A 13,383-nucleotide genomic window follows, 5' to 3' on the forward strand; every position below is an offset into this window, starting at 1 on the left:
AAACAGTCAATATGAGCAACTAGCTGGTACCTGGCACATCAATGATGCTCAGTTTATTTCAGGTACCCTCACTTTTCCATTTTTTCCCCTTCATTTTTCTCTCTGACTTTTCTAAGACTACTTGTCAAGCTTCTTCAGAAAAATATTAGGGTATAAGTAAATCTTTCATAATATGTACTAAAACCTAAACAGTGGTTGTAGGGGATGGAATTAGAGGAGACATAATTGTACATTTCTGTAATGTTTAGGATTTGATGTTTTTTGGTTTTCATTTTTAAAACAACAGCATGTTGTGTTTTTGTCATCAGAAAACACAACAATTAAGAAAGAAGACAAAGCAATTTTAAATGACAAACCTTCCAGGAATGTGTGGGGTAAGCCAGTAAAGGAAACTACAGGATATGGCAAAACGAAATTATTTTCCGTTACTTATTTATAAAGTATTTAAAGCATGTTTGAGCAAGTGTTTCAGTAGCACAACATGCTCACTGCAGTGTTGAAAAGAAATCCAGTTTTCCTGGAAAATGTTGATTTTCCAAATATAAATTTTACCGGTAGAGAAATGTTTAGGATCTTGGAGTTTAATGTAAAATCTGCATATTGTCATTTCAACTTGAAAAATATAATTAGGAACATCCATTGGAACTTGTCAACTTCAGTGATCTAGAAATTGAAACCTGTTATCTTTGACCTCACCCTCTTTACCTTCTGTTCGTTTATTTCTCTGTATCTTCCCTGAGACACTGTAAATTTGATTGCTGTTAATTTAGAATCCATAAGCCCTTCATGACTTCACTTGACTTCTTATCCTACATAAGCCACATGATCATAATCAGTCATCTCAAAAACTACCCTCTTTAGTATCGATTTCATGAATAATTTTTGACTATAGATGTATGCAAGTAATGTAAGAATTATAAAGTGTCCTGACCTTAGGTTACTTATTATTCTAGAATCTTCCCATCCTGACTTCATATCATCATTATTATTATTATTTTACTTTTTCTAATAATCCTACAGGGGATGTTCATCACCCCTTGACTTTAACCAGTTTCTAGCCCTAAACTTGAATCCTCATATTTTTACTGCAGAATAAAGTGAAATAAGGTTAATTGGGTCTGAGACATTTTTATGCCACATGATTTTATCTAGGCTGTAACTTCATCTCTTAGTAAAACCTGTGGCATTTAAAAAATGGCTTTTCTAATTCTTTTATCTTCTTCTCAAACTCTCACATTTCTTGTCCCATCTCGGCTCCCACTCCCAGCATGTGGTTTTGTCTTCTACTTGACTCATCTTTGTCCTTTCAGTCATTTTCCAGCATAGCCTGCTTTCTAGGAATTACATCATGCACCTGAAAAGTTCTCTTTATATTGTTGAAGACAATATAAAGTCCGCTACACAATATCACCTGTATGCAGGTGATATTGTGCATACACCGTTTTAGTCCGCTACACAATATCACCTGTATGCAGATTGATGGGTGATATTTTTCTTTAGCCTCATTGCCAAGAAAAGTTGTCCCTCTTGAGCAGCTGGTTTGTTTTTGACCTGCATTCGCTGTAAAGATTGTGACTGACCATGCTTCACACTTTATTTTACCCACTATAAAATTCAAAGCAAATCTTACTACCCACACTAACAACTCTGCATGTCTTATCACACTCAATTATGTGTAATAACCTTACTCCTAGCTTCATCTTTTTATAACAAATTCTGTTATTTTCTTCCCTGCCTTCTTAATCTACTGTTTGTTCTGTTGGATTGTATGTATTTTTTGTTTGTTTGTTTTGAATGCCAATACACATACATATTAATAAAATTCAATGGCATAAAAAATATACATAAAATGAATCTCTCTATAAAGAAGATAATTTAAAAAACTAAAAGCTTTCTGTTGTGCTGAGGTTTCAGAAAAACTGTCAAAAATCATTTTACTAATAAGTTCCTTAGTAGCAGTAAGACGATTTAGTAAATGTCCAGATCAACCACTAAAAGTTATGTTGAGCTTTTAATAACTCTCAACACAAACAGGCATCGACAGGATTCTATAAGTTATTGCTAATTAATTTGCACTAATTTATGCAATTTGATGAGCCATCAGCTTTTCTCACTGGCTTTTGTTTTATGGCTTTGTGTTTTTACCCCAAAAATGGTTCAGATATTCTGAAACGTAACTCCAGAGAAGTTTCCCAATTTGTATTAAAAAAGAAAAGTAATCATTTATCGCATAAGTGCCTCATCCTTTCTTTGGATGTTAAAAGCATAGATAACAAATAGAATGATGTAAGAGAAAAATGCATCCATCCTCTTCAGTAGTTTCACAAACCTAACTAGTATAGTAATTTATAATACTTATAATATTACAAATTTATAGTATAATATAACCACAGTAAAAGCTCTTATAAAGTCATAGAGAAGGGAGTGATCAATTTTTTTCCACAGTAACAATGGCCAAGTTTTGATTGCCTGGCTATATATGTGAGGCTCTGTACATATCAAATAAATACATATTGGCCATCTGTTGTGTGCCAGGTACTTTGCTAGAAACTGGTAAATGAACTATACGTGCTACCTGCCCATTTAATCTTAACCCTGTGTAAGAGGTGTATATTATGGCTGAGGAAATTGAGGATTAGAGAGGTTAACTAACTTGTCCAGAGTTATACAGCCAGCAAATGGTAGAGCTAGAGTTTGAATACAGGCCTGTCTGATTCCAAAGCCCACATTTCCACACAAAGCTCCAGTAATGTGTGTAAGTTTGCCAGCGGAGCAACGGAATGCAAGCACACACGGTTATATGGAGGCATGAAACCCAGTAACTCATATTACCTAAATGGGGTCTGCAGTTTTATGTAGCTTGGATAACCTGCCTAGAGTATTGCTGCAGCTGCCTCACTGGCCCCCTATAGTATATTGAAATCATAGTAGCCAGAGTGACCCTCTTAAAATACAGATCATGTCACATCACTCCTGTATACAGAACCCCACAGTGAAGGTTCCCCTCTCTGGACCTCATCCCTCCTGCCTTAATCCCTTAAAGTAACCACAGCCATAGCTCTCAGTTTGGTGCAATATCCTTTCAACTTTCAGTATTCATTTATAATCTTTCTCTTTAAGCAAAAATCGGATCATATGCTATGTACTATTCTGCAAATTGATTTTTTTGGCCATATGTACAGCCAAAGGAACATAATAAATGAACAATAGAATGTCCTGTATCCTTAACATCAAGATGTATATTCCCTTTGGGAGGCTAAGGCGGGTGGATCATGAGGTCAGGAAATCGAGACCATCCTGGCGAACACGGTGAAACCCCGTCTCTACTAAAAATATAAAAAAATTAGCCGGGCGTGGTGACAAGCACCTGTAGTCCCAGCTGCTCGGGAAGCTGAGGCAGGAGAATTGCGTGAACCCAGGAGGTGGAGCTTGCAGTGAGCGGAGATCGTGCCACTGCACTCCAGCTTGGGCTACAGAGCGAGACTCTGTAAAAAAAAAAAAAAAGAAGATAAATATTCCCTTGATACATACTGTTACAAGGTTGAATGAGGAAAACTTTCTGTTTTATTGGTTCCACGTTACATGATTGTTTTATGTTGCTGTGTAATGGTGGGTTTTATATTTATAAAACTAACAGTATCTTTTATAACAATTATGCTTTGTATCTACAATGTGAAATAACTTTTAAAAGTACTATGGGTGGAGTAGTACATTTGTTATGTAGTTAGATTAATTACTAAAGCAAATGTTTAATCATGCATAACATGGATTATTAAAATATAAGTAATTCACTATAATTCCTTTTTATCACAGTTACTTTCAGTTGAGAAGTTTTAACTGCTTTTGCATCTGCTCATTAGCAGAGATATTAAGGCTGTGTAAAGTAAAATGAGAAGGATTGATGGCCAGCGATGGAACCAGAGGACTTAGCTCTATATAATCAAGGCTAATTGGCTATTTTATAAATGAGATATGCCACTGTGGGTAAATACCTGAAATTGACTTTTGATGGAAAACATGATTTTGAATGTATTCGATGTTATTTCTTTATTATGCTTGTTTTAAGTTTCAATATGTTAAAGACCTCTGTATTTTTAATTACAGTGTCGAGTTATAGCGGTGCTGGATTGGGAGCTTTCAACCATTGGTCATCCTTTGTCAGACTTAGCTCATCTTTCCGCCTTCTACTTTTGGCCAAGGACAGTTCCAATGATAAATCAAGGTTCTCGTATTCAAGAAAACTCAGGTATGAGAACATAATGTTGTCTAAATTGCTATTAATATAAAATTGTCTTTATTACTTTCATAATTAAAATATAAAATCCTGCAATTTTAGATAGTAGTTTTTGTTTCTTAAACATGTTTCTATTTTATTATTATTATTATTACTTTTAGATGCAAGGTCTTGCTCTGTCACCCGGGCTGGAGTACAGTGCCACAATCATAGCTCACCGAAACCTTGAACTCCTAGGCTCAAGTGATTCTCCCACTTCAGCCTTCTAAGTAGCTAGGACTACAGGCACATGCTACTATGCCCAGCTAATTTTTTAATTTTTTGTAGAGACGGTGTCTCACTGTGTTACACAGGCTAGTTTTAAGCTCTTGCTCTCAAGTGATCCTCCCACCTTGGCCCCTGCAAAGTGCTGAGATTAGAGGCATGAGCCATCGTGACTGGCCTATTTCATTTTCTTTGTTAAATTTTCTGAACTTAGCATGCCACTTTTAGTAATTTATGACCAAATATAATCCTTTGTATATGATAATCTTTTGGAAGTCAAGGTTTAGAACATGTTTTGTTGTATGGGCTAATGGTTATTACATTCTATTTTACATATCTGTCTCATAACATTGTGAAATATTCACCATGACATTTTAATTAAAGTTTATATTACATGCCATTTTTATAGGGATACCATCAATGGAAGAACTGATTTCAATATATTGCCACTGCAGGGGAATTAATTCTATTCTTCCTAACTGGAATTTCTTTCTTGCCCTTTCATTTTTTAAGATGGCTGGAATAGCACAGGTAATTAATTGTTTTAAACATGTGTTTTGCCATTATTTACCAATGTACTGTTGACAATGTTTTCCAGTCTTCCGGGTTTTATATTCTTTATCCTTAGATCATTTTGCTTATCATAATGACGGGTATCAGACGTGGGTAAAATATAAATCCAGAATTTACAGAATAGGAATTTGGCAAGGAAAAAATTTGAGTAGCAAAATGTATTATCAGTTTTTTGTATAATCAACTTACAAGATGGAAGGAGGAAGAAAGACTGATATAATGATAAAAAGAGAAAAGCAGGTAAGGGTTAGTCATTTCCTGAATATCCAGTGTGAGAAAAAGCTAAGATCTTTTGATGATCTCTGCCTCAGACTATGAAACCATTTATTAGTTAGGGTTGATGATGAGGGAAGAATTATCTGTACTTCTCAGAGGCCAGCACAGTATCTAGTGTGTAGTAGCCTCTTAAAATGTTTTTGAGTAAGTAGATGAGTAAGATTTTTTTATTTTCATAGTCATATTTGTGTGATTAATTTTAAAACATAATAGAGCATAAATTTAGTTTTTTTTCTAATTATATTGTGATCTAAACAGATGCCTTCTTTGTACTAATCCAGTTTTCAGGCACTTTGAATCTTGGAGGTTTAAGAAATTGAGATGCTTCATCAATAGCAAGGGGCCAGGGTTTAGAAGAAAAACAGGTGAATAAGTTCGAAAGCAAAAAAGAATGAGAAAAGAATGATTAAGGAAAATTATGATAATTGACTTTCTGTCCTCAGAGTTCATACTATCCATGAACAATTGAAATAGTTGTGTTACATCTCATCTTGTACCCTGAGTTAATCATGTTGAAAGAATGGGTTTCTCAAAATGGGTATGTCTCTGTATTTGACAGTTTCCACAAATAAGATACCAAATAGGCTTTAAATTTGAAATGGCTTTTCATTTCAAATAAAAGTTTGACATGGATTATGATTGACATTAAAATGTACAACATAGGCCAGGTGCGGTGGCTTATGCCTGTAATCCCATCACTTTGGGAGTCCGGGATGGGTGGATCACCTGAGGTCAGGAGTTCTAGACCAGCCTGGCCAACGTGGTGAAACTCCATAGCTACTAAAAATAAAAAATTAGCCAGGTGTGGTGGCATGTGCCTATAGTCCCAGCTACTCAGGAGGCTGAGGCAGGGGATTCGCTTGAACCTGGGAGGTGGAGGTTGCAGTGAGCCGAGATCACACCACTGCACTCCAGCCTGGGTGACAGAGTGAGACTCCGTCTCAAAAAAAATTGTACAACATAAACTATGTATATTGTACATGTAGTAGCTTTCAAGATGATCATAAACATTCCAATCTCATTGGAAATATAAAATTGAATATGATAGAAGAACTATTACAGTGTTTTATTGTATAAGGAATCATATAAAGAAGACACAGTGATGTTTGTTTTTAGGGGAGAGGAAAGAGTTTATTATGTTGATAGTACAGAAATGGAGAATTATCAAAGAAACACTGATTAGCATTCAACTAACACTGTTCAAAAGAGACAGTTTTACCTAAATTAGGGGCCCAAAAATGAGATAAAATGTTCTTAGAGATCATCTCATTGTCTTCCCTTTGGTTTTATAGTTTTTTTAATCTTATTTTTGTTTCTTTAGATTTTCCCCCATTATGAAGGAGGGTAGTGATCTTTAGAGGTGAAATAACTTGCAGACTTGGTATCTTTGGTAACTGCTGAGATCATTTTCAAGTTTGATTTGATTATAAATTAGAATTATGTTAGGATGAGAGTGCGTTAACTGGATGATATGAGTATGACTCTTTAGAAGGGTATAATTACTCCTGCATGTACATTGATATCATTGATAGTCTGTTTTACATCTTCATACCGTGTGAGTATAATGTCCCACATAACTGAGAAACTGGAAAGATTGATTGGATAGTTGAAGGACGGTTTCCAATGAATTTTAATTGTTCTACGTTTATTTGTAGGGGATATATAGCAGATATCTTCTGGGAAATAATTCATCTGAGGATAGCTTTTTATTTGCCAATGTTGTGCAACCTCTGGCAGAAACTGGACTACAACTCTCCAAACGGTAAGGAAAACAGATTCCTTGGCTAACTGAAATTAGAGCCTTTATTGCGTATGTGAAGGTTATAAACTTTAGGGGAGTAGGGATTATTTTTATTGCATACTGCTGCCAATCACGATAGTTTTTTTTTGGTAAATCTCTTTTATGCCTAAAAACAAATTGACCTAAAACATAAAGAAAATCTCCATATTTAAGTTTAAAAGTATTTTTGTGCCACTTGAATGTGTAAACTTTTTTTTTTTTTTTTTTTTGAGACGGAGTCTCGCTCTGTCGCCCAGGCTGGAGTGCAGTGGCCGGATCTCAGCTCACTGCAAGCTCCGCCTCCTGGGTTTACGCCATTCTCCTGCCTCAGCCTCCCGAGTAGCTGGGACTACAGGCGCCCGCCACCTCGCCCGGCTAGTTTTTTTGTATTTTGTAGTAGAGACGGGGTTTCACCGTGTTAGCCAGGATGGTCTCGATCTCCTGACCTCGTGATCCGCCCGTCTCGGCCTCCCAAAGTGCTGGGATTACAGGCTTGAGCCACCGCGCCCGGCCGAATGTGTAAACTTTTAAGGATATAGATAAAACTCTCAAGTGTTTCTTTCTAATATTTAAGTCACTTACATATACCTAATTTTAAAAATGCATTATATAAGATGATTTATTAATTTAGAAATATTGTTCTGTTCCACTGTTATATTTCATTAAGTTTTATTCAGACATTTCATAAGCATCTTTGAAACCCATCATCATGTCTTCATCAGCGGGAGCACTTTTTCAAGCATGGAACACACTTTGCCAGTTACATTCCCATTGCTTACCAAATGCATGTGTGATGCTGTCCCAGAAATTCTGCGTAAGCCACAAGTACCCATGGCATAATGTTAGGGCAATTGCTTTTTCCAATTTATCTTATAGATGGGTATTTGTTCTCTCTACACCATTACAATTGATTCTGTTGTGCTTCATAATGACCTTTACAGGTCTTCTTTGTTTTATTTTAATTTATTTTTAAGTTCCGGGATAAATGTGCGGAGCCTGCAGGTTTGTTACATAGGTATGTATGTGCCATGGTGGTTTGTTCAACTCCCACTTATGAGTAAGAGAGAGCATGCAGTGTTTGGTTTTCTGTTCTACAGATCTAATATTCAGCAGCTGTATTTGTGAGGCATGTATTAATACTAAGAATAATGATTATTTGTGTTCAACTTCTTTGCTTTTTCTTTTGGAGATTCTGACAGGTGACTTCAATAAAGATTCAAAACTAATGAAGCAGGATTTTTTGCTCCTTAGTTCAGCTAAAATCCAGGTTCTCGTCTCACAGGAAAAAATAGGCACACAGACACATTAAAGGGTGAGGAGGGCCGATTTATTAAGCGGAAAGAAAGCTCTCAGCAAAGAAAGAGATGGTCCTGCCAACAGGCTCCCACCTCACAGATTGAATGCCAGGCTACCACACGCTAGCTGAAGAGGCCAGGCTCCTCCCCCTACCTAAGGCTCAAATTCCCGGTGGCTCCACCCCATTCCCCCAGTGTGCAGGCGTGCCCCCCAGTCCGTTGTGGGCACGTCCAGACAAGACACTGTGCCTCCTGCATCTATCACTAACATTGCTTGAGGTGATGCCAGGCCTATATGTTTTCCCCAAATAGTGCTTTAAGCATTAAAGTTAAATGTTTAAAATATAAGAGATTCTACATTCAGTCCACAATATGAAAGACTTTTTTAAAATATAAAATACAGCTCCTCCTTCTAGGGGATATTTTTTGGGTAGCTGAGGAAACTTCACGTTATATTAGAACTATGTAATGATGATCTTTGGACATCTTTGTAACCTTTTTTCCTTTTTTCTTTTGGCAAAGAACTTTCAGTACTGTACTACCACAGACTGATAGTACTGGACAGTTGTTTGTACAGACTCGGAAAGGTCAGGAAGTTCTTACCAAGGTGAAGCATTTCATGAAACAACACATTCTTCCAGCTGAAAAGGTGAGTATTATATAAACAGAATGTATTTGTGCTAAAGGACTATCGATGAATACTTCTGTGATTTCTGCTTATAGGAGAAGCATGGTGTCATTTTCTTCAGTCAGTCCTTACCTGGATTCTTCTTCTCACGTTAGCATTGAGCCACGATAGCACCCAGGGAATGCACAGATAAGTCTGTGGCTTTATAATTAAGCCAAAGAGAATTAGCAGTTTTAAAATTGGGAGCCTAAATATATTAGAGTAAAACACTACTTTGGGGGCCTTGTCCTAAGGCATTATCTTTTTTTTTTTTTTTTTTTTTTGTAAATATGGACCCCCTTTGACAATTTAATGAGAAGTGTTGACTATACAAGATAGACACACCTAGAGAATTTTACATATCATTTCAAGCTGTTCACAGATACTACCACCCCTCTTCCCTATAAGCTACTATTTTAAGGCATTAAGTTTCAATAAGTTCACTGAGAGTAGAGAGGCAACATGGAACATCCATTCATTCAGTTACCAAATAATTATTGGGTACTTGATGATGGCTTAGGCACCTGGAGAGCTACCGAATGTAAATAAATAATAAGACATACAGAGCTTATGCTCATGTGAAGCTTAGACTTTAGCAGGAAAGGAAGACACTAAATAAGAGATGATAAATGTTGTGAAGAAAAGATCAAAAAACTTTTACAAAAATATGTAAGGGAGGTGGGGCAGGGTGTGTGTACGTGGGTAGAACACTGGTGTAGAAATGCAAATGGCTTTATTCTAGTCTATTCCTGTCACAAGTTAGGTGGCCTTGTGTTAGGTGGTCTTTAGTGGCCTCAGTATTTTCCTCTACAATGTGAGTAGGTATAACTAAATATACAATACATTCTCATTTTAATCATCTATGATTCTGAGAGATCTGCAACTAGCCTGGCAAAATCAAATAGGGAACTGAAAGAGACCAAAATCCTTTCAACAGAAATGTTCAGAGCTAATATGTGTTTGTAGGACAGTTTGTGCTATTGCTCGAATTATATAAATATTATATTTTTAGTAAATATCTGGCTTGAGATTAACTTTGTCTCAGAATAGGGTATAATTTCTTTTAAAAATACTACTTAAAGTGAGGAAATTCTTTCTAAAATAGTCACCTCTCACATGTGTTTAGTGACTAAAGTATCATGTTGAATATTTTCTGATCTAGTTAGTATTTGTTCAATTCTGATTTTTAAAACTGTGAGCTTTTGAGTATTAAAAAGGAAATGCAACACTTTTAGGTTAAGATAGCAGTAGGAATTCAACACTGTCTTCCCCTCCCTCAAATAAAATCCAATTTAATAAATAATAAAGTTTGTTTATAAAATGGAATAAATTGGTATACGCTTGAAAACAGAAGAGGGACATATCAGAGGAATTAAGGTTTTGAAAAGAGAATGGAAATTAGATTTGGAAAGCAGAATGGATTAACCCCTAGAATAATGAAACAACGGAAGCCATATCTCAAAAGAATTTTGGAAGAAGGCTGTAGCACAAGTGGCAACCATTTTCCCGCAATGGAGCCCATGTGATTGGCTTATATAGACAGCAAAAATGAGAAAGGGAAAGAAATCAAGATGTTTGATTTTAAAATTACCTGCACATGGATGACTGCTTGGGTTGATCTCTTACAACCTGTTATAACAGTAGTGTTTGCCCCCAGACAGAAGGCTGCAACAGCTGTCCAAAAAAATGCAAATGGGCCAGTATGCTGGCTCAAGCCTGTAATCACAGCACTGTGGGAGGCCGAGGCTGGTGGATGGCTTGAGCCCAGGAGTTTGAGACCAGCCTGGGCAACATGGTGTAAACCCAATCTCGACTAAAAATACAAAAATTAGCCCGACGTGGTACACACCTCTAGTCCCAGCTACTTGGGTGGATCACTTGTACCTGGGAGGCAGAGGTTGCAGGGCGCCAAGATTGTGCCACTGCACTACAGCCTGGGCAACAGAGTGAGACCCTGTCTCAACAGCAACAAAAAAGCAAATGATCTGTTTCAAAGAAGCCAGGGCTTGAACATGAGATTTAGTGCCCTAGAGGAGGGTCTTCCATGCTTTGGCTTTTTTTTTTTTTTTTTTTTCAATGTAGTCTCGCTCTATTGCCCAGGCTGGAGTACAGTGGCACCATCTCAGCCCACTGCAACCTCCACCTCCCGGGTTCAAGCAATTCTTCTGCCTCAGCCTCCCAAGTAACTGGGACTACAGGCACCTGCCACCATGCCTGGCTAATTTTTTATTTATTTATTTATTTTCTTGAGGCAGAGTCTCGCTCTGTCGCCCAGGCTGGAGTGCAGTGGCCAGATCTCAGCTCACTGCAAGCTCCGCCTCCTGGGTTTACGCCATTCTCCTGCCTCAGCCTCCCGAGTAGCTGGGACTACAGGTGCCCGCCACCTCGCCCGGCTAGTTTTTTGTATTTTTAGTAGAGACGGGGTTTCACCGTGTTAGCCAGGATGGTCTTGATCTCCTGACCTCGTGATCCGCCCGTCTCGGCCTCCCAAAGTGCTGGGATTACAGGCTTGAGCCACCGTGCCCGGCCGCCTGGCTAATTTTTGTATTTTTAGTAGGGATGGAGTTTCACCATATTGGCCAGGCTGGTCTCGAACTCCTGACCTCGTGATCTGCCCACATCGGCCTCCCAAAGTGCTGGGATTACAGGCACGAGCCACTGCACCCGGCCTTTTATTTATTTATTTTATTTTTATTTATTTTTTTTTAATTTTTTAATTTTTATTTTTATTTTTCAAGAGACAGGATCTTGCTGTGTCTCCAAGCTGGAGTGTATGATGTGATCCTAGCTCACTGCAGCCTCAAACTTCAGGGCTCAAGCGAACCACCCAACTCAGCCTCCTGAGTAGCTGGGATTACAGGAATATGCCACCATACTGGGCTAATTTTTACATTTTTTTGTAGAGACCAGGTCTCACTCTGTTGCCCAGAACTACTGGTTTCAAGCAGTCCTCCCACCTTAGCCTCCCAGAGCACTGGGATTACAGGTGTGAGCCACCGCACCTGGCCAACTTTTCTTTTTTGGGGGGGTAGGGGAGGGTGGTAGGGATTGGGCAGAAATCTCAGGTTGTCTATCCTCCCTGGTTACTGCCTGATTCCGACCTACTTTCTCTAAAATGAAGCCTATCTGATAGCATGCTAGTACTTGGAACCAGCCCATCATTCAGAGGAGAGGCCAGAATTGGCAGAGGAAACCAGGCAGGCTTGTTCTTTCATTGGTAAATGTGAATAAGCATATAAGAGAAACTGCAGCACAGAAGAGGTATCACAAGTTAGGTTGTGATACTCTGCTGAACTTTGTATCATGCAGCTATTGAAATATGTACAAAAAATCTGCAATAAAAGGAGTGCTTTAAGATAAATAAAAAAGCAGCCTGTGGCTTTAAAGGGAAGATTGCCAATGTTTTGTGTGACCAGAAAAGCCACAATCTTTGAAGATCCTTTAAATCTGAGACATATCCATATCTGATAATGTGAGCTTTTTCTTCTTTTAAAAAAGTCATACTGTACCAACATCTGTAAAAATGTTTTATTCTGTAGAATGATTGTGAACAATACAAATCTCTGTGTAGCATATTAGAGGATATTATTTGGAGATTATATTTGGAGAAAAGTAAATAGCTTTTTCAAAATGAAAGAGGGAAAAATCTATATAAGATTCTATCCAACATTATTATAACTAAGTTTACGGAAACCAAAACAGTCATTTCTAGAAAATAGGTTGTATCATATAATACAATACTTTAACAGCACTTGTCTTTAACTACTGAGATTCTTGATGACTTTTTCTTTATATTTTTAGGTACTTTCAAATTTTCTATAATGAGAAGACATAAGCTTCATTTAAACTTTTCTAATGACCTTTTGAAACCCCTTGAATATTGTAAAGTGAGAACATAACCCATATCTATGAAAATATTAAAAGCCAGTTTAAGCCAATTTAAAGTGGATAAGACATCCTAAAAATAGCATGTAAAACAGGAACTAGCAACATAACACACTGAGAACACACTTTTAGCATTCATGGTAACATTAATCATACTTCCCTACTGAGTCTAATGTACTAAGGATGAACTCTGTTGCTTCTTTCTAGTAGACTTCAGTTTAAAATGAAAAACATTTTGCAAAATTATTTGTAGGCTCAGATTTAAGATGCTGAACCAACCAACATACTCAAAATTAGTATCTCTGTCAGTGAATGAGGACGCAGAATGCTACAGGTGATATTTTGGGAAGATTGACCAGGCACCAAGCCTAGTTTCTGCTTTTGGCTATTAACTATAAATTACTTTTCT

General features: G+C 37.3%; 1 protein-coding gene across 1 annotated transcript in view; it reads left to right on the plus strand.

Annotated features, from left to right (window-relative positions):
- ACAD11 (acyl-CoA dehydrogenase family member 11) overlaps positions 1-13,383 on the plus strand; it is a 103,659-nt gene that overhangs the window by 21,392 nt on the left and 68,884 nt on the right. The window contains exons 6-9 of the mRNA XM_025374793.1: positions 4,105-4,246; positions 4,908-5,029; positions 7,003-7,109; positions 8,945-9,071. Of these exons, the coding sequence (XP_025230578.1) occupies positions 4,105-4,246; positions 4,908-5,029; positions 7,003-7,109; positions 8,945-9,071 (498 nt within the window). The remainder of the gene's footprint in view (positions 1-4,104; positions 4,247-4,907; positions 5,030-7,002; positions 7,110-8,944; positions 9,072-13,383) is intronic.

Source organism: Theropithecus gelada, chromosome 2, assembly GCF_003255815.1.
Source record: "Theropithecus gelada isolate Dixy chromosome 2, Tgel_1.0, whole genome shotgun sequence".
Lineage (NCBI taxonomy): Eukaryota > Metazoa > Chordata > Mammalia > Primates > Cercopithecidae > Theropithecus > Theropithecus gelada.